The sequence below is a fragment of the Hyperolius riggenbachi genome, chromosome 8 (genome assembly GCF_040937935.1).
Source record: "Hyperolius riggenbachi isolate aHypRig1 chromosome 8, aHypRig1.pri, whole genome shotgun sequence".
Classification (NCBI taxonomy): Eukaryota; Metazoa; Chordata; class Amphibia; order Anura; family Hyperoliidae; genus Hyperolius; species Hyperolius riggenbachi.
This window is the reverse complement of record NC_090653.1, coordinates 244,606,529-244,627,196: the sequence shown is the minus strand read 5'-3', so window position 1 is coordinate 244,627,196 and position 20,668 is coordinate 244,606,529. Positions and strand designations below refer to the sequence as shown.

The 20,668-nt window shown below is 44.3% G+C and overlaps 2 protein-coding genes across 9 annotated transcripts in view; one reads left to right on the top strand and one right to left on the bottom strand.

Moving 5' to 3' along the window:
* NTMT1 (N-terminal Xaa-Pro-Lys N-methyltransferase 1) overlaps positions 1 to 1,307 on the bottom strand; it is a 33,982-nt gene extending 32,675 nt beyond the window's left edge. Inside the window, exon 1 of one of the 6 annotated variants that reach the window (XM_068248489.1) lies at positions 1,231 to 1,307. Coding sequence is in view for 1 of the 6 variants with exons in the window: in XM_068248486.1 (XP_068104587.1) it covers positions 1,131 to 1,164 (34 nt within the window). In the remaining 5 variants the exon portion in view is untranslated. The other 5 variants (XM_068248486.1, XM_068248487.1, XM_068248493.1 and 2 more) reach the window with 5 other exon arrangements.
* Positions 1,294 to 20,668, top strand: part of LOC137527701 (uncharacterized) — a 154,984-nt gene continuing 135,609 nt past the window's right edge. For 2 of the 3 annotated variants that reach the window (XM_068248483.1, XM_068248485.1), the window contains exons 1-6: positions 1,294 to 3,569; positions 5,624 to 6,378; positions 12,637 to 12,697; positions 14,585 to 14,707; positions 16,337 to 16,986; positions 20,311 to 20,439. In XM_068248483.1, coding sequence (XP_068104584.1) covers positions 5,697 to 6,378; positions 12,637 to 12,697; positions 14,585 to 14,707; positions 16,337 to 16,986; positions 20,311 to 20,439 — 1,645 coding nt within the window. In that variant the 5' untranslated portion in view covers positions 1,294 to 3,569; positions 5,624 to 5,696. The remainder of the gene's footprint in view (positions 3,570 to 5,623; positions 6,379 to 12,636; positions 12,698 to 14,584; positions 14,708 to 16,336; positions 16,987 to 20,310; positions 20,440 to 20,668) is intronic. The other variant, XM_068248484.1, reaches the window with a different exon arrangement.

The following is a 20,668-nucleotide window of genomic DNA, read 5'->3' as shown; positions in this document are numbered from 1 at the left end:
TTACGGTTATCGCTAACCACAAACGCGGCAGTGAGAACACTGCCACTTGCTACAATGGGCTCTATTCATAAAAAATTTGTTGCGAAAATACTCGTGGAGGTAAAATACCGCAGCGGTATTTTAGATTTCTGGGTGGTCATTCATAAAAATCTTGCCAGCTGCGATGCAAGTGCAGGGATCTCCCGCTGAAGGCTGGCGGTAAGCTGTCGGAAGGCATGCGGAAACACTTAAGCCGGCAGAGTCCCTCCGTGCGCTGCTCTCTTTGGGAGGTCTGTCCCATTCACTTGTATGCAATCCGCAGGCTTCTCGCTAAATCAGAGGAAGCGGTATTTCCCGTCCACATACCGCTTCCTCTAATCTTTATGAATGGCCATTTTGTTACTTTTTTCTAGATAAACCTAAAAAAACACTGCAGAAGGCGGAAATTTCTCGCTCTGCTGGGGGATTGTAGATTTTCATGCGGGAACAGCTTTTATGAATGCCCACTTTGCTAAATGGTCGGGAAAGTCCGCTGTTTTGAGCGGAAAACTTGCGGTAAAGTTTTATGAATAGAGCCCAATGTGTAGCGTTTTTTGCAAAACAGCTAGCGGTTTGCCATGAGCGTGAATAGCGCGATTCCCGCTAAGGTGTGAATGGGCCCTAAGAGACAGCAACATAGGAGAAAAGTAATTTATGGCTCATTTTACTCTGGAAAAAATGTACTTATTTGTATATGTTTACACATATTTTAAATTTTACAGTTTTTCGCTGTAGTGACCCTAGGCTAGTTATTAGTTATTGTGGTTAGGTATTAGGCACAAGTAGGAGAGGGGGTAATATTATTACCCCCTCTCCTACTAGTGCCTAATTCCACTGCATATGTTACAGTAAGGAACAGGGTTTATGGCTAGGACAAGCAGGTAACAAAGGGTTAAACCAAAGCACCAAAACGTGACTTTAGCAGTGAGGGTTGGGTACTTGTCATATAACACAGTGAATGTACAATAACGTTACTTAGATCTGCTGTCACAGCACCCCATTCCACAGGGCCCCCTTCTTTTCCTCTGGTACTGCTAGCCTTTCCCTCCCTGTTTCAATGCAGGGTAACGTCACTAAGGGAACGGAGCAGGTACATAGTTACCCGTCCTTACTGCTTTCGTTTCCTCTGCTTTCTTCGGCTGTCATCTCGGGCCAACCAGGCTGTCGCGTATCATATGACGTCACGCGTGTATCCCCCTCTCTATCACTTACCGACGTGCACGAGCCTTGGCGCGCTCCCGCAGCTCTGCCCTGCACTGCGCAGATGCGCGAGTTGGTGGCGGAGTCTTCCTGGCAGAAAGCTTGACCTAATCACACCTCCTGCTGACCACGCCCACCACCTCCCTAAGCACCAGCAGACTGATGGGGTAGTGCTGCTGGGGACTGGGGAGTCCTAGTCTTGGATGAGGAGGATATGATGGGGGCATTATAGTGAGGGGAAGACAAGACACTACAAGGGAGCAGAGTGGTGAGAGGGGGAACATAGTAGGGGGAAGCACCATGGTGAGGAGGCACACTGTGAGTTGGGCACTGTGGTGGAGGACAGTACTACAAGCATAGCTTACAACAGTCCCACTTTTGGAAGAACAGTCCCTCTTTGGGAGCCAAACCCATCTGTTCTTCTTGCTTTCTTATTTGCCCCTGTTTCAAGTCTGATGTATAGATCTGTGTTAATATATGTATTTTTCTACTGAAAATGTGTTTAATTGACTGTAAACTTTATTCCAGTCAGTAATGCTAGTTACACACTTTACGTTTTTCCGTTCGATTGATAAATACCGTCATGTCCGATATTACTCTCGATCGTTTTACTTTTCGATTTCTCATAAAAGTGAATGGAAATTGATAAGAAAAGATAAGAGAATCGAGTGGGAAATTGAGTGGAAAAAAATAGAAAATCGATCGAATGATTCAATCGATTTTGAAAATCACCAGCGCTTAAAAAAAGGCAAAAACCGCCCTAGGTGTGAACAAGCCCTAACTGGGTTGTAAGTGGAAGCATGTGAGGAGGCACCCTGGGATATAAAATGTTTAAAAAAGTTTAAAATACTTTTACCACAGATGAGCAATGGGCTTTCAATATAATATTTATTGGAGGCTAAAAATGGCAATGACTTTCACGACCTGTGAACGGCATCATCTTTACCTGCTTCTTGTGGTCAATTTCAATGTGCCTTAGGTAAGAGCAGCATGGACTCGGAGCACCTGTTAGAGGATAGTCCATTCCCCTAGTCCCGTTCTCCTTGAGATTACTATCCTGAGGTTTTTTTACTTTTTTGGAGAGAAACCATCATAGAAGACCTTAAACAGATCTGCGCGGAGATAGAATTCTCCACTTGCCCGTTACTGTGGCTGCCTTATAGCATACATGTCAAACTACTACCCTTGGGTCAAATCTTGCCCTCGGAGCCATCACATTTGGCCCTCAGGTTGTTACCCTACTTTGCATTATGTTTGGCCCACTCAAGACCACCAGAGAAGCTATATTGGAGGGGAAGCCCTAGTTCATCAGGGAAGCCATATGAGGAGGGGGACAGCACTAGAGACCAGGAAACTGTATAGAGAGGGAAGGGGGCCACTACACACTAGGGAATTGTATAGGGGAAGGAGGACCACTAAACATCAGGGAACTGTATAGGGGATGGAGGGGGGCTATAAGACACCAGGGAACTTTATAAGGGAGAGAGGTGGCCACTAGACATTGAGCTCGGCCAGCAACTTGGTCCCAGAGCTCAATTTCATCCCACTCTGTATTTGAGCTCGACACCTCTGCCTTATAGCAACCATTTTGTAAGTAGTATTTCACTACTCTCGTTATCTCTCTGTTCAATATACCACACTTTATTGCCACTCCTCACGAGTTGTAAGTGCATCATTGTTTAGACGTAAAAACTTATTTTATATAAATTAGAAGTTCACTCACAACTTTGCTCACTCATTTCCAAGTCTTACCAAAACCACTGTATAAGAAGTCAATAGTCTGCTGTTTGTACATAGAGCTACAGTAGGTCTCTTCCGTATTTGTTTATGTGGTGATTCTAAAATAAGAATAGAAAAACAAAACACAGCCACAGCCTAGATAAATAACTCGTTTGGTTGCATCACTACAGCTGAACACTGTACTGTGCCTGCAATCCTCCTCCAAGTACTTTCTGAGTGGACAAACTACTAAATCACCTGCGGAACAGGCTGTGCACATCTCCATGAGTGTAAACACACGGGGCCTATTGATGCCTCTGCAGGTGGACCAGCTCCACCTTCTCTGTCATTTGCACAGTGAAGTGAGGCATTCTTGCACCAGGTCTTTGTCCAGGACCTGCAACCATGACAGCAGTGTACAACAATCACACCCCATAACTGACTAAATCACACCTACAGGCTCTACCAGCACCTGGGCCAGTGTAACCCTCATCAGGAACTGCAAATGACCCAAAGGGAAGAAAAATGCCTGCACCTTAAACTCTCACTGAGGAGACCTGGACATGCGACGCAGGAGTGACCATGCCACGCTATTTGCTGCTGTCATCTTTTAAAGGGGGCTCAGCATCCAGGTATGTGCACAGACAGCTACAGGCTGCAGACATCTTCAATTTTCTGTTACATCCCTGTGAACTTCCAGCAAAAGAAATGCCGTATAGAATACTTTTTAAAATGGACCTGAACTCAGAACTTCCTCTCTGTTTTAAAAAATAAACAACATACTAACCTTTAAATCAATTAATTTAAAGAAAAACATTTCTCTGTTGCAGCTGATACAAATCCTGCAATAAATTTGCAGAGTGTCTACTTCTTGCTTTCATGGAAGCAGACATATTGTTAATATCCTGTGTTTACAATTTAGCTGCTCTGCCGTGGCAGCCAGCTGACTCAGCTGAGATCAAATTACAACTTGCGATTGGACACAGATTAGGGGGAATTAGACAGGCTAAACTCTCTAAATACACACAATGTGCATTTCTCTGTTTTCTTTCTGTGTTGTGCAACAGTTTAGGTCCACTTTCAGAAGAAGTACTCAAACATATATGCCAAAAAAGTTTGTGGCAAGAGCAAAAATATAGACATAGCAGACCATGGAGGTACATATGGGACCCTGCAGCACAGATAACCAACAATTTTTATTCAGGAAGCAAGATAATGGGTTAATTGCTGGTAGTAGTTGGTAAAGTGAATGCATATATAGGAGGTCCCCAACTTACAAACAGATTCCGTTTCGGGGAGATTGTAAGTTAAATGTTTTTCATATGTTGCGTCCTGTGTCCAACCCCTTTTACACTTGCAGGTGAAACCTGCATTGCGTTGCCCTATTTTACCACATGCAATGAAAGTCTATAAAGACTTTCACACCTAATGCGGTCTGCTGCTGTATTGCTCCGGAAGTATCCGACCCAATGCAAGGGCTGCAGCGCATTACGGCAAGCACCCCGCTAATGCACGGAGCTTGGGGTAATGCAAGTCTGTGGGCAACCTGGCAAGGTCAGTGGCTACGTGCCTCTGTCGCCCGGAGTGTTCTGCACCTGTGCAGAATACTTCCGGCGACAGGTGAGTGAGCAGAGCGGCTGTGCGCTTGCACATGCACAGTATCCATTCACCTCACCAGGTCTTACAACCACCTGAAAAACGAGTATCCACCTGAAAAACGAGGTGGTTGTAATCCGGTGAGCCTCTCTGATTGTGGGTGAAGGTATCACGAGTGAAAGCACTTGGTTCACACTGCACGGATTTGAAGTGTGTGGATTGCTGAAACAGGATTACGCGATGTGCAGTTTATTTCTCTGTTTATAGGTTTCATCTAATGGTGTGAGAACGCAGTGGACTTTACAACTATAAATCTATTGGATGGGACACCCCACAGCGAACTCACAGAACTTTTTATGAAAGAAAGGATTGGTGATTTTTAAGGATTGTAGGTGTATAAGAGGTGGCGCAGCCTGTTGTATTGTATAAACAAGGATAAACTGTATTAAAAACTGGTACTGGTGGTACAAAAAAGGAGGTACTGGTGAACTTCTCATTTTATCACCCAAAGCAGTCACTTTTACAAAGGAATGTTTATTAATCACTGAATGCTTGGCGCTTGACAGGGGTGCTAATCGCTCACAGATCCTTGTACAGAATCTACTAAATTTGCCTGAAGAAGAAGGTAGCATCCTATAAAACGCATTGCAGTTTTAGAGTTTTATAAGTGTTCAATAAAAATTCCATTTGTGAAATTGACTGGGTGATCAAATGTGGGGTTAGTCCACCACTACCTCCTTTTTAACCCGTTTTTAATGCATTTTATCCTTGTTGGTGCCTTTTGATTCAACAATTTTTGCTGCTGTTTGTCCACCATTGGTGGAGGGGTGGTACCCCTTTCTACACTACAGAGAGTGACTTCTTATCCCGAGTGTGGTCAAGTTCATCCTCCCCACATGCCTTCTCAGTGGTTACCTTTGAGTTAACCGTGGTTTGTGAGTATTTCTCCATTTGACATATTCTCCCAATTCATTAACCTGCTACATTATATTGGGCTCTCAGTTGTTCCAACTTTTTGTTTTACATACTGATGATAACAGAACACATTGCTTAGCCTTATCCAAAATATTTCCTTTCTCTCCTTGTACAGCCAAACCGTTGTGATATAATGCCGCCCAAACACTTTAAAACAGCAGAAGGCCATCCTCTTGGAAGCCAAGTTCATGGATGTTTCAAGTGTCAGTAACAAAAATTTAGACGGATTCTACAATGAGCTTCGTAGAAAATATCCGAACACCTTCACCCTTGCAACTGACCTGGGCAAAAGGGATGAGTCACTCCAAAAACTACCACGCTTGGAGAGGACACCGTCCCCAACACATCTGGGGATTCTGCCAAACCCCTTGAACACTCCTCCTCAAAGATGGACTCCGGAAAGCTTCCTGTCCAAAGTTAAGTTACAAAAACGTCAAAATGAGCAGAGACAGGAAGTGGAAGCCTCACAACAGAATGGCGGTGCCGTTATTATACAGGGTAAAACAATACCCGTGCCCACATGGAACAGAAGAGATTACTTAGCCGCTCAGGACAAGACTTCCTTCCACCTCCCAACTCTGCGCACTCAAGTTGAACACAACAAAGCTGAACTAAAAACCAGGCTGAACTTTACTAGAAAAATTAATGATGAAGTAAAGAATAATCAAAGCCCCATATTAAGACCAAGCAAAAGCCAAAAATCGCCTGAGTTGAGGACTTCCAGTGAAAGCACCTCTACTGCAGTGGCCACAAATGTTTCTGTACGAAAGTCAGACCCTTTGGGAACCATCATGAAGGAACTTTTGCCCAGCAAGCCTGGACAGTTAATGATGGACCGACCCAAGAGCAGTGACACCTTTTACAGAAATGGTAAACGTTTTCATCTCAAATACGTCTTCACCTGCCCAAAAAATATGACCATATAAGGCAGAAAACTAAAATAGAATAAACCTGAGATGAATGAGGCAAAGGATTTTACATACCTGGGGCTTTCTCTAGCCCCTTGTAGTCTGTCAGCTCCTCACCATCCTCTCGATCCGATCTGCTGTGCTCCTGTAAAGTGCGCAAATTGTGAGCCAGTGCGCCTGTGCTGTTCTTGGCTGCACACCTACTCCTTTGCGCTCCTGTGGCAGGGAGCATTCTGTGCAAACGCAGTTATAATTTTAACGAACTGCGCTTGCACAGCACACTCCCAGCTATGGGGGCGTGCTTAGAGGGCATGTGGAGCCAGGATCACACATGCGCAGTAGTCCATGGACTTTACATGACTTACAGCACACCAACGGAGGGGCCCGGGAGGACAGTGAGGGAGCTGTCAGACTACAAAGGTTTTCTCGCCTGGAGTGACAAAATGGCTAGAGGCGCCCCTGCATGCCCTTAAAGGGAACCTAAACTGAGAGGTATATGGATGTTTCCTTTCAAACAATACCAGTTACCTGGTAATCCTGCTGATCTCTATGGCTGCAGTAGTGACTGAATCACACACCTGGAACAAGCATGCAGCTAATCCAGTCTGACTTCAGTCAGAGCACCTGATCTGCATGCTTGTTGAGGGGCTGTGGCTAAGAGTATTAGAGACACAGGATCAGCAGGAGAGTCAGGCAACTGGTATTATCTCAGTTTAGGTTCCCTTCAAGGCCCACCAACAGTACATGTTTTGCAGGAAACCACAAGCATGCACAGATGGGGTAATTAGTGTCTCAGTAGAGCTGATTAAGGGCCTGTTTCCACTTGTGCGGTAAAAATCTGCATGCGGATGCGAATTTTGCATGCGGTTGTATGCGAATTTGCATACGATTTCGCATGGATGATAATGTATGCGAATTTAACCATGGCAGTACCAGTGTGCTTTTCCATTGATTCCATACGAAATCGCATGCGAATTCGCATGAAAATTCGCATACCAATGCCGCATGCGAAATTCCCTATTAAATACATTGTATGCGATTCGCATAGCGGTATGCGGTATGCGAATTTTGATGGCTCTGCCGTGCCGATTTTTTCTGCACAGAAAAACGCAAAGGAATCCTGACAAGTGGAAACAGTCCTATCCACTTGTATTGGCTATGCGAATCCACATGCGGTAAACGCATGCGAATTCGCATGCGGTAAACGCATGCGAATTCGCGATAGTGGAAACGGGCCCTAACCTTTTGGGGACCGACGTAGGTTGAATCTACGACTAGCAGGTGGTGCTGCCTTCCTGACTGGACATTGATTCAACGTCTGCGCTAACGAACCATCCCGCCGCGATCGTGCGCACCGGAGAGGGGAGATTAAGCTGTCATGTGACAGCTGGCATCTCCCCTCAGTGATCAGTAGCATCGCGTATGGCTGCTGATCACGTGATCACTACGATTGCCAGCGGATCGTAGTGATCAATTTGACAGCTGTGCCGGTAGGGGGGAAAGAATAGGATCCAGTCACCTCCCTGCCGTTCCCACGACGCTCGGCGCCCCCCACCGCTCTTGCCGGCATTTCTGCTTGTTGTGACATAAGTCCCGGGCCGCGGCTTGATGACGTCATTAAGCCGGGACCCAGGACTTAGCATCAGAACAAGCGGGGATGTCGGAGAGAGCGGTGGCGTCTGCAGCGGCTCATCGCTGGAGCCTGGAAGGTGAGTCAAAGCTGCTGCTGAAAGGGGGGACACCTGGCCACAAAGGGGGACACAGCCCAGAAAGCCCAGCAACTGGATCCGCCTGCCTGACCCCCCCAAACGCGCACCCCTCCCTCCCATGGAAAAATGCCTGGTCCTTAAGGGGGGGTTAGGCGGCCGGTTCTGAAAGGGTTAACAACCTCTGTGGAATGCCACAAAACATGCACTGTTGGTGGGCCTTGAGGACAGGGTTGGGGAACACTGCTTTAAAGGGGAACTGAAGAGAGGGGTATATGGAGGCTGCCATCATGTTTATTTCCTTTTAAGCAATACCAGTTGCCTGGCAGCCCTGCTGATCCTCTGCCTCTAATACTATTAGCCATAGCCCCTGAACAAGCATGCAGCAGATCAGGTGTTTCAGACTTTAAAGTCAGATCTGACAAGACTAGCTGCATGCTTGTTTCTGGTGTTATTCAGATACTACTGCAGAGAAATAGACCAGCAGGGCTGCCAGGCAACTGGTATTGATTAAAAGGAAATAAATATGGAAGCCTCCGTATACCTCTTACTTCAGTTCCCCTTTAAAGCACTTGGTCACTGGTCAGCCTCCCATTTTTTCATGCATACCATAGTACATTTGCTGGCAGTAGTTTTGAACACTGCATGTCTGTATTTTTTGAATAAATAAGTTGAAGGGAACTGGCTGACTGGCTCCAGTCGCTCTGTTTCCTGATGAAATGACACTACAATTTTATTGGACAGACAGCTGTCCAAACTTCTCCACTTATCCCATCATCAATCACATGACATAGGGAGGAGGTAGGATTGGGCAGCAGCCAATCTTTCCTTGTGTGCCAGATAACCCTGTCTATTTTCTCTCTGTACTGCGGAGAGATTAACTCTTTGTGACAAGCACTACAGCTCAACAGATCTCCCTGTTCCTGCTCGGTGTGCAAAGAAGCATTTAACCCTTTCTATATTCTAGCTAGCAGTAAGGCAGGGGAATATACATGTGGCTTTTAAAAACACACTAGAGACAGTGTGGGAAGGGTCAAATGCTTTATTAGGGTCGGTTCACACTTGTTTCAAATCCGTATCGGTGGCTCCGTTTTTTTGCCCTGGACCAAAATGAAGCCACTGATATCAATGTTAAAAATAGCGTCCGTCTTCACACACTTAAAAAAAAAATGGATCCGTGGGCTCCGTTTTAGAAAACTGAACGGAGAGTCCGGATTTTGCAGATTTTCACGTAGCCCGGATACCCGCAGAGGCGATGAACGGTGACACAAAAACGGATCTCCCTCTACACAGAGAACTTTTGTGCACAAAACAGATGCCAAAGCAGATTGCTTACTGCCTGCTCCTCCCCTCAGAGTCATCTTTGTGGACTTCTTTATCCAATAGAAACACACAGGAAGGATATGTTTAAACACACTGGAAACATAAGCTGCAAAAGCACAACATTTTGAAAAACGGATCCGTTTTTTGAAAAATGTATCCTTTTAAAACACATTCCTCAATTCACTAAGCTTTATCAAACTGTTTATCAAACGTTTGATAATTTACCTTATGGGTAAAATCTAATTTTGAATTCACTAAGGTGTTATATATTTAACAAATGTTTTATCGATAAAAAGTTCAATAAATACATAACACCTTAATTAATTCAAAATTAGATTTTACCCATGAGATAAAATATCAAACGTTTGATAAAGTGTTTTATAAAACTTAGTGAATTGAGGCCAGTGTGGGAAACCTCTGGAGGATCCAGGGGCTTTTCTTTCCTTAAGTAAGTATTTAATTTTTAAAAAATGTTATTAATGTGTCGTGTTCTCTTTAACCAGTTGAGTACCAGCAGTCTCTGGCTCCTTAAAGGGATACTTAAGTGAACTAAAAAAAAGGCAGTTTTACTTACCTGGGGCTTCTACCGGCCCGGGGAGGTTCAAAACTATATACTGTGTTAAGCGCTGTGGAAGATGTTGGCGCTGTAAAATACTAAATAATAATAATTAAAGTAAAGGAATTAAAACATGTAAATGGCAAAAGTTATTATTATTATTTAGTGGTTAGTCCTATGACAATTCATAGTGTCCTCCTTTAATCGAATATTTGCATAGAAACCATTGGCTATATATATTTACAGTTTCCTTGGCCGGATGGAAGTGAACTGTGTGACTGTTAGATGAACACAGAACTATGTGACAGTTAGATGAACACAGAACTAAACTGTTACATAAACACAGAACTACAGTATGTGGAAGTTAGATGAACACAGAACTAGTCTGTAAAGCTGGCCACTAATGGTCCAATTTCTAGCGAAAAATCGTTCGAGCGATCAGAAATTCTGATCGGAACGAAAAATCGTTCACTACACCATCAACTAACCAATCATTGCTTTCTATCTATCACGACCACCAAGAAAATCCAAATTTTCGTTCGACGAAAATTCATTCGGGCGACATTTTTTTCGCTCGTTCATAATCGATTGTGTCCACCAATGGAGATTATTTACAACCAATCCGATCAGAATTTCTGATCGCTCTAATGATTTTTCGCTAGAAATTGGACCATTAGTGGCCAGCTTTAGATCAACACAGAACTATGTGACAGATGAACACAGAACTATGTGACAGTTAGATGAACATAGAACTAGACTGTTACATAAACACAGAACTACAGTATGTGGCAGTTTGATGAACACAGAACTAGACTGTTAGATAAACACAGAACTATGTGACAGATGAACACAGAACTATGTGACAGATGAACACAGAACTATGTGACAGTTAGATGAACACAGAACTATGTGACAGACAGTTAGATGAACACAGAACTATGTGACAGTTAGATGAACATAGAACTAGACTGTTACATAAACATAGAACTACAGTATGTGGCAGTTAGATGAACACAGAACTAGACTGTTAGATAAACACAGAACTATGTGACAGATGAACACAGAACTATGTGACAGTTAGATGAACAAATAACTATGTGGCAGTTAGATGAACACAGGACTATGCGAAAGTAAGATAAACACAGAACTATGTGGCAGTCAGATGAACATAAAACTATGTGACAGATGAACCCAGAACTATAAGAATGTTAGACCTTAGTTAGTTCTGTATGTGACTGTAACAGTGTTCTCTTGAGACATTTTTTCCAGCCGGATGGAATGAAAAATTAACTGGGTGGGGCGTGATGAGAGAATGCAGGGCCGGTGCTTCTGTGCGCAACTCTGCTTTCAGCAGAGGAGGAGTTGAGCCGATGACATCCAGGTGCTCACTAAAACTAGCCGGTTGAAGCACCCGGCTAAAAGAGCCTGGGGAGAACACTGCTGTAACAAAGAAGTATGTGACTGGCAGGAGCACATTTACCATAAGGCACTGTAGGCACGTGCCTATAGGCGACTGATGATGGAAAGGCATCTCTTTCCCCTCCCCAAGTGCCTCCTTCCTTCCCTATGCAGAGTCCCAAGCGGAATGTAAATGAGAGGTTTTTCACCCAGACCTTGGCATTCCACTGACCAGATCTCCTTTCAGTTGGAGGCACCTCTAACTACCTAATAGTTTGGTGCAGCAAAGAGTAATTTGGAGGCGCCCGTGATTAAGCAAACTAGCTTATATACAGCTATTATGAACTGTTAGATGACAAGATAATAGTAACTCTTTTCCTACCTTAGAGTAGAGATCTTCAGAGTCAAAGTATAATCCACCATATTGGCGCCTAGGAAGACTTTTGCTGCCATTAAGGCTCGCTCTTTTACTGACCTGAGGAAGCGGCATAGGCTGTGAAACGTGTTGTCAAGTGTTTATTATTAATAAAAGCCAACAAAGTTTCACCATTACTTTGATTCTGAAAATCTCTACTCTAAGGTAGGGAAAGGGTTACTATTATCGTGTCATCTAACAGTTCATAATAGCTGTATATAAGCTAGTTTGCTTGATCACGGGCGCCTCCAAATTACTCTGTGCTGTATCACTACCCCCATCTTGGGGCGGGCACCTTTGAACAATGTCCAGGGGTACAACCTTTTTCCTTGGAGCTGCGACCAACCCCTCCTTCAGAAGCAAGGCCAAGTGAGGACGGTCCATCCTCACCTGTTTTATCAGTGGTTGCCTTTCAGCAGCCCATCCTTGTGAGTATAACTCTTATCACGCATATACGCTACCAATTATCTAACGATATTACACCAGATTGGGCTCCCAGTCTCCCTGTGTTTTTTTGTTTTTCTACAAGTTTGGTAATACTTTGGTGGCACCTCTAGCTACTTAATACTGAGGATAGCTTTGGTTACTTAATACTAAGGTGCACCTGTAGCTATCTATAATGGGCAAGACAACTAAGGGAGAAGTGACAGCTGGGCAAGCTAGCACACTTGCAGTGCGGTTCAGTGGGGGTTTATAGGTGACGGGAGTAGTCTAGGACGCCAGGATATCTGTGCCTATAGGCTCCTGTGATGTAAATCTGGGCCTGATGACTGGTAAATGAGAGTTATCGCTGATTAACATGTCGTTATTTTCTGTTTCCAGGCAGTTATGTTTCAGATAGTGACTCTGGAGTCTCTGTGTGCGCGCCCATAAAAGTATTCAGGTAATATTAAAGGCACAGTGTATACTGAATGTTCATGTCACCTAAAGCTCTGTTCATAAAGGGGCGATCAGAATGATTGCATGAACAGTGACAATATTTTGCTTATATAATAGCACATTTCAGAGTCTCCAACTCGGTAAACACTGATAAGTGCCTGTGAAATGTTTGTGCTGTAAGCAATAAGAGTAATGTGTGTGTATTTTAAAACAGAGCTAAAATGAATCATGCACGCATACTGCATCATAGATTAAAGCTTCATTTTACCACATTTAAGTATATTCCCTGCTGTAATTACCCCAAAGCTGTGATGATTAACTGCATTCACTTTAATGGAGTAACTGATATGCTGTCTATTGACTTGTGGTTGCATATTGCTATTTTTCAAAACACCGGTTGTGGCAAAAGTAGCAAATGAGTAATTAATTCAAATAATAAGGTCCCCTAATATGGCCTATGGCAGTGTTTCTCAAACCTGTCTTTGTGACTCCCCAACAGAGCATATTTTCCAGGCAACCTCACCTATGCACAGGTGGGGTAACTAGTATCTCAGGTGGATTCCATGTAGCTGAGACACTAATTACCCCGCCTGTACTTAGGTGAGGTTGCCTGCAAAACATGCACCATTGGGGAGTCACGAGGACTATTTTGAGAAACACTGGCCTATGGCATTCTCCACCTTCAAAGTGGAGAACCCTATCTGGTGATCATAAAAGTCGATAAGTGTGACTGACAATCTATATAAAAAACGATCCATAACAAAATTCATATAAGTAATGACAGTACTGGCAACCATATCAAAGACCAGTTAGGCTTTATAGTAGTGATCATTTAAGCTTTTTTAAAGGACTACTGTAGGGAGGTCGGGGGAAAAAGAGTTGAGGTTACCCGGGGCTTCTAATGGTCCCACGCAGACGTCCTGTGCCACACAACTACTCACCGATGCTCCGGCCCCGCCTCCGGTTCACTTCTGTAATTTCTGACTTTAAAGTCAAAAAACCACTGCGCCTGCGTTGCCGTGCCCTCGCTCCCGCTGTTGTCACCAGGAGCGTACTGCGCAGGTGCAGACTGTACTGGGCCTGCGCAATACACTCCTGGTGATGTCAGCGGGAGAGATGACGCGGCTGCGCAGGCGCAGTGGTTTTCCGACTTTAGAGTCAGAAATTCCAGAAGTGAACCGGAGGCGGGGCCGGAGCATTGGTGAGTGGCTGCGCGGGCACAGGACGTCTGCAGAGGACCGTTAGAAGCCCCAGGTAAGTTCAACTCTTTTTCCTCCTACCCCCTACAGTTCTCCTTTAACAAAGCCTTGGTAAACGACATTGCAGGACGAAGCCACGAGCGGCAATCGCTGATTGTTAAACGACCTTTACAGCGGATCCGGTGATCGTTCGTGAAAAAGTACCGCGATCGTGTTGCACCCATCGTGTGCCATCATTTGTACCCACTGCAGAAGGTGGATCAGGAAACTGGTGTGTGCGTCAGATTGTGGGTCACCGGAAGTTCCCCGATCCATCTGCAGTCTTCACGTGGGTACCTAGCTTTAGAGGCAGAAGATCCGCATGAGAACCTGCCTGGTTAACATAGTTTAAAAGGAAATAAATATTTGACAGATGAGATGCCAGTGCTGTTATAGTGCAGGGACCCCGGGGGGCACATCAGAGTTAAGGAAGAGGTTGGGGGTCTGGCAGCTTAGGGGGCCCAGTAGCACTCAGGGGGCCGGGGGCAATTGCCTCCCATGCCTTTATGGAAGCACCAGCCCTGCCTGGGTCATAGCAGACCAGCATAAAGATTCTTGAAAGTTTAGTGAAATACTGTAAATTAGGATTATGAATATGAGTAAACTTCACTACTTTACAATAATACTAACATTTTGCATCTGATCTTTCCAAGGCCGAAAATCAGGAGTCCACATGATGCTCCGGCTTCAAGTGACATCATAAAGAAGTTCTCCACTAAGACCAAAACTCACTCTGGTCCAGTGAAAGCAGATCACACAGTATTACCAGAGGACATGTAGGTACCTCTTCTGTTTAAAGACTGCTATTATACAGCAGCTCCCATTCACAATGGGCACACTGAATTTCATATTTTTCGTGTGGGCAAAAGTGGGCAAAAATTACCTGCTTCGCATTGCTTACATATAAAAAATTTCTGATATTCTACTATTGGACTCTGGTAATTTCAGTGGTAAAATATCGATACATTTTACTAATATTTTACTATCGCTAAACCAACCCCATTCTCACATGAGCCCCTCCTCTACTGATGCCTAACCAACCTGCCCAACTAATGTCTAACCCTAACCGACTGCCTCAACCAATGCGTAACCCTAACCAACCTCCCCAACCAATGCCTAACCCTAACTGACTGCCCCAACCAATGCCTAATCCTAACCTACCCCCCCAACCAATGCCTAACCCTAACTGACTGCCCTAACCAATGCCAAATCCTAACCTACCCCCCCAACCAATGCCTAACCCTAACTGACTGCCCCAACCAATGCCTAATCCTAACCTACCCCCCCCCAACCAATGCCTAACCCTAACTGACTGCCCCAACCAATGCCTAATCCTAACCTACCCCCCCCCCCTGCCCCCCCCAACCAATGCCTAAGGCCCCTTTTACACTTTATCAGTTGGTGTGCGTTAGTGCGCGTTGGTACACGGTCCTTCCATAGCAGTGCATTGGGAAGAAGATTTCAGTTAAAATGCGTTAAGTATAAAAGAGGCCATAGGAAAACATGGGCATTACTTTGAAAATCAGTTTTCTTTCAGTTATAACTGAGACCAAATGATTAAGTGTAAAAAGGCCCTTACCCTAACTGACTGCCCCAACCAATGCCTGATCCTAACCAACCCCCCCCAACCAATGCCTAACCTTAACTGACTGCCCCAAACAATGCCTAATTCTGACCCCTCGCAGCAAACTCTGCCGATATTTAACACTAAACCTAACCCTAACTCCCTCTATTGATGCCTAACCCTATCTGACCCTCCACCCACGAGGGGCGAAGGAAGAGCCCTGTCGACTCTCGCCATTGCAGGGACCCTGGAGCTGGGGAGGGGGGGATTTGTTGGCCTGTGGTGTATGGGCAGTTGACAAATCTCTCTTTAATCAAATTCAATCAGAGAGAGATTTGTCTTAGTCTAATCTGTCCACCATCACTAGATGTGTGGGCACCTTCGCTCACACAGCCTGGTTATTAATGTGTTTTGCACTGTACATACATGTTTATCACATAATGTCACCTCGGGTACTACTAAGAATGTAAAGGAATTATTTGCATATTCCATACCCTGATCTGAAGAAATACATTATACGTCTTGCTTCTCATTCATGTGAAAGTAAAATCTACCCACGCATTCTGTATTAAGAGGTCAATGTTGTACTTTACTTTCTCAAGAGGACTTTTGGGTTCCTTTGGGCCCACTACAAAGTGGTTTTAGTTTACCCTAACTGATATTGGTACTCTGTAACAAAACAACATCATCAATGCCCCCCTCCATGTTTTCCACATGGCACTCTGTTCACAAAAAACACATTTTGGTAATGCTCAGCTAACCATTTATGGAAAGCTGATTTTTAAATGTTTGTTTTTGGTGAAGGTTGATAAAGATATTGATATTCAAGCTTATTTCCCAGAACTCAGAGTATGAGCAATAGCAGTGAGAACTTCTGCCCGAAAAAGAGTTCCATCAACTACAATGAGAAGATACAACAGAGGCCACCTACTGGTAGGGTGCGTTTTGAGGATGAGTCAGTGCAGGAGGTAGATGCTCGCTACCAGGAAAGACGTCTGTTGGAGAGAAATCAGACTGCTAAAATAAGTTCAGATATTTTGATAAGACCGCAGGCAAAGTCTATGGAAAGGCTTAAAATGCCTGAAGCTACTGGGACATCTCCTTCATCATCAGCTGGTGAAAAGTCTCAAACCACCGCACCACAGTCCATTGGACAGCAAGCAACTGGGCAACAAACCATCAACCTTCCATACAGACGTCAACCTTTCCCACCAAACGTAGCAAAGAAAGTGTTAATTGACATTCCAAGAAGTGGTCTTCCCAACAGGCGACCAATACAGCCTCGAACTTCTCCAGTCGTGAAGGACAAGCAGTTATCTTCCAGTATAGGCAAGGAAGCCACTCCCCTCGATGGCCTCAGCCTGAGCCTTACGGGGGCTAAGCACGCATGGAAGGAACAGATTGCAGGCATTTCAGGGAATAAAGAGGAAGAAAACAAGAACCACCACAGCTTGTCATCTCTGGAAACCATTGGCAGCGGAGTCACAGAAGGTAAAAGATATATAACATTCACAAATATTCTGGAATTTCTGGTCCATACATTGGTCTTTCAAGTTATGATGTTCCTTAACTATTCCAGTTGTTAGGTCTGTAACAAAAAAGTAAACTTCATCTAGGCTTTTTAAATTCTGTGGAGACTTTTCACCACTATTCTTTATTTCAATTAAGAAGAGGTTGAATTAGTGGTGAATTGTCCTTAAACTTGACTTCAGCTCGAAATTAACACTTTTGTTTATGAGTTGTCCCTAGACTTGTATCAGAGATTTTGGCCTGAATTAATATAAAGTGTAAATATTACAGACCTGGCGATGTCTCGGGATGCTGTCCACACAACTGACCAATGAAATAATGGTTAGTCAGTGCAGCCTCATCTCTCAGTGCTTCACCCATCTCAGTTGGCTAGTTGAGCTGCTACATCTGCTCCAATTAATGCAACATTTGTCAGCTGGTGGAGAGGGGGACTGTGGCGTCATGGTATGTGATGGGGACATCGTTTTATTCAAATAGCATGGGCACTGGGCATATCTGGATTGTGGGATGGGGGCATCAAGACAGGGTAAGCCAGGCATGGGGACCACATGACCCTCAAATTTAGATGGGTGGGGTGAGAGTCTATGGGTAATATTCACTAAAACTCTTGTAAATTTAAGGTGTGTAAGGGTTTACACAAATTACGTAACCCATTGCGTAATTTGTTTTGTATATGCAACACATCAACGTAAGTGTTGCACATACATTGCAACTTCCGCAAATTGTGTAATGAGTTACATAATTTGCATAAATCCCTGTAAACTTGAGGTGCATTGTCAACACACATTGGGCTTGATTCACAAAAGGGTGCTAACATAGTTAGCACGCCTAAAAGCTTTGGACGTGCAAACTAGGGTGCTAAATAGTTTGCACGTCCAAAGCTGTTACCGATCGCGCGTTAAGTCGGTGCACCCAAAACGTCGCACCGGTGCACGCGAAACGTCGCACCGTTCATGTGTAAAATAGCTTTTCAGGGTATTCTGCGCGAACGGTGTGACGTTTCGCACGCACCGCACAGCGCTAACCTTTGCGCGCGCATATTAGACAAAGACAAGACAAATAACATTTATAAAGACCAAAGAAAAAACAAAGCAGACTGGCACTGCGGTCATGGGACTGACTTAGAGGTGACAGTTAAACCAGGAGGAATCAGGGTATTCACCTTATGCGTGCACTGAATGCTGAAGCAAACATCAAATATACATGGAATGAAGAGATTGAACCATCCGGCACTGCATATCCAGGTTTAGCATATTAATCATTTATTGTATCCATTAGTCCGATCACACAGACAAGTCCATCAATAGTATATATGCATTGACATACCCTTCCTCTTCCTAGCTGTGGGGTAGTGTGGGAGCAGCGGTCTGCCTGACAGCTGTTTCGCTCTGAACTGAGCTTCTTCTGAGGCTCCGTGCGCACGGAGCCTCAGAAGAAGCTCAGTTCAGAGCGAAACAGCTGTCAGGCAGACCGCTGCTCCCACACTACCCCACAGCTAGGAACAGGAAGGGTATGTCGATGTATATGTACTATTGATGGACTTGTCTGTGTGATCGGACTAATGGATACAATAAATGATATGCTAAACCTGGATATGCAGTGCCGGATGGTTCAATCTCTTCATTCCAAATAACATTTATATCGCGCTTTTCTCCTGGCGGACTCAAAGCGCCAGAGCTGCAGCCACTAGGACGCGCTCTATAGGCAGTAGCAGTGTTAGGGAGATTTGCCTAAGGTCTCCTACTGAATAGGTGCAGGCTTACTGAACAGGCAGAGCCGAGATTCGAACCCTGGTCTCCTGTGTCAGAGGCAGAGCCCTTAACAATGGTTAACATTACATATTAGCGCGTGAAGCACCCGTTTTCGCGTCCTAAGTGCCTTTTCACTAGCGTGCTAACACTAAGCACCCTTCAGTGAATCAAGGCCATTATGTTTAATGGGGTTTATGGTATATACCGCTATGATTATGATAAGGATTAGTGTCATGACTAAAGACTCTGTAAAGCTCTGTGGACGATTTCGATGCTGTACAAAATACATGATAATGATAATAATAAATAATATATGTTTACTACAGTTGATGAATTTGGGTGATAAATTGGTGCAATATTTAGGCTGCTACTGCTGTTCCTCAGGCGTACCTCTGGGGTCTCCCAGGTGTTTCTTCCTAACATTACATTTATGTCTTAAAATACGCTCTAATAAAGCTGGCCATACAATCCTTGATGTAGGACCAGATTGACTATCAGATAGATTTCATCAGAGGGGGATCTATTGCCTGCCCACACACTGCACAGCGATTTCCAATAGATTTCAGCATTAATTGTCCTGCTGCTACCCCCAAGTGTATATGTGTCCCTCCTGTGCCTGTGTTCTAGTCTCAGCTCTCCATCAGCACGGCTCCTGGCCTCCACCGGGAGTTTCGTTACTCCTTGACCCAACACATGTTGTGACATCCCACGTACGTCAGTGTCACATGATACCAGTGTTCATGGTGACGCCAGGAGTCATGCTGGCAGAGAGGTGAGATTTTAAAATACTGAGTGGGGGGGGCACTTCCGATTTGTTAAGGCCACAATATCTAGTAATATATGGACACCCTAAAGGTACCCATACTTCAGATAACTTAGAGGTTGATTGACTATCTGAGTCGATTATTATAATTTGGTTTAGATGGAAAATGGTGCCGCCAAGAGCATGCCCAGTCGACGATGCAACCAATTTCAGGCTGAAATTGGTTGCATGTATCGATCGGAAATGCTGCAAGATGTTTGGCCGACTTGCTCAATCGGGTGCGCTTTGGTGACGGCTTGCGATATTGTGACGAGCAACAGACACAACGGAACCCCCAGGTGGCAGATGCCATGCCACAAGGCCGAATACCAAGAGTTTTTATGCTGAAATCGATCAGGAATCGGCCTGTGGTGTATGGGCAGGCAACAGATCTCTCTCCGATCATAATGTATGGGCACCTTTAGGGTGGCTACAATCTTAATGACCCCATCTAACCCTATTTATGCAGTATACCTTTACAGAAAAATAATTGAGGGTAATATCTTCACACAATTCTGAGGGTTTAACAGTGCCTGGTCTGTTTATGCAAAACACCACTAGAATGTAGCCCCTTCTCAAAGGAAGGCACACCATCGAATCTGAGTTACATTGCATGATAAATGATTATGAAATGTACTTTCCCTTTTTTGGGCTAGTGTTCCCTTTTATGCTCCTAGCCTTTCTCCAGTCATGTTATAGTACCCAGTAGCGTGCTGTTATTTCTTCATCCAGTGTCTTCGGAAGTGACCATTACAACCCTGGAGTGGAGAGGCTCTGGATCATCCATTGGCAGCGAGAATCACACAAGACCCTCGTCTCAAAACCAAGAGATCCGTCTACAACGTCCACCAATGGGAAAAGGTAAAACAGTTTTATACTGAAAAACCCAAGGTCGTAAAGGACATCCGAGGTGAAAATAAACTAATGAGATAAAAAATAGTATTTGTCCTCCTTCTTTTAAAAATGACTTTTTTCGTTATCTCACAGGTTTATTTTATATTTAAATCTATTTCTTAAGTTTTTGCTGTTTCATGGCCTCTTCTCAATGACACATTCATTGAAGTACACCAGAGCTAAAATCTATGAAAAA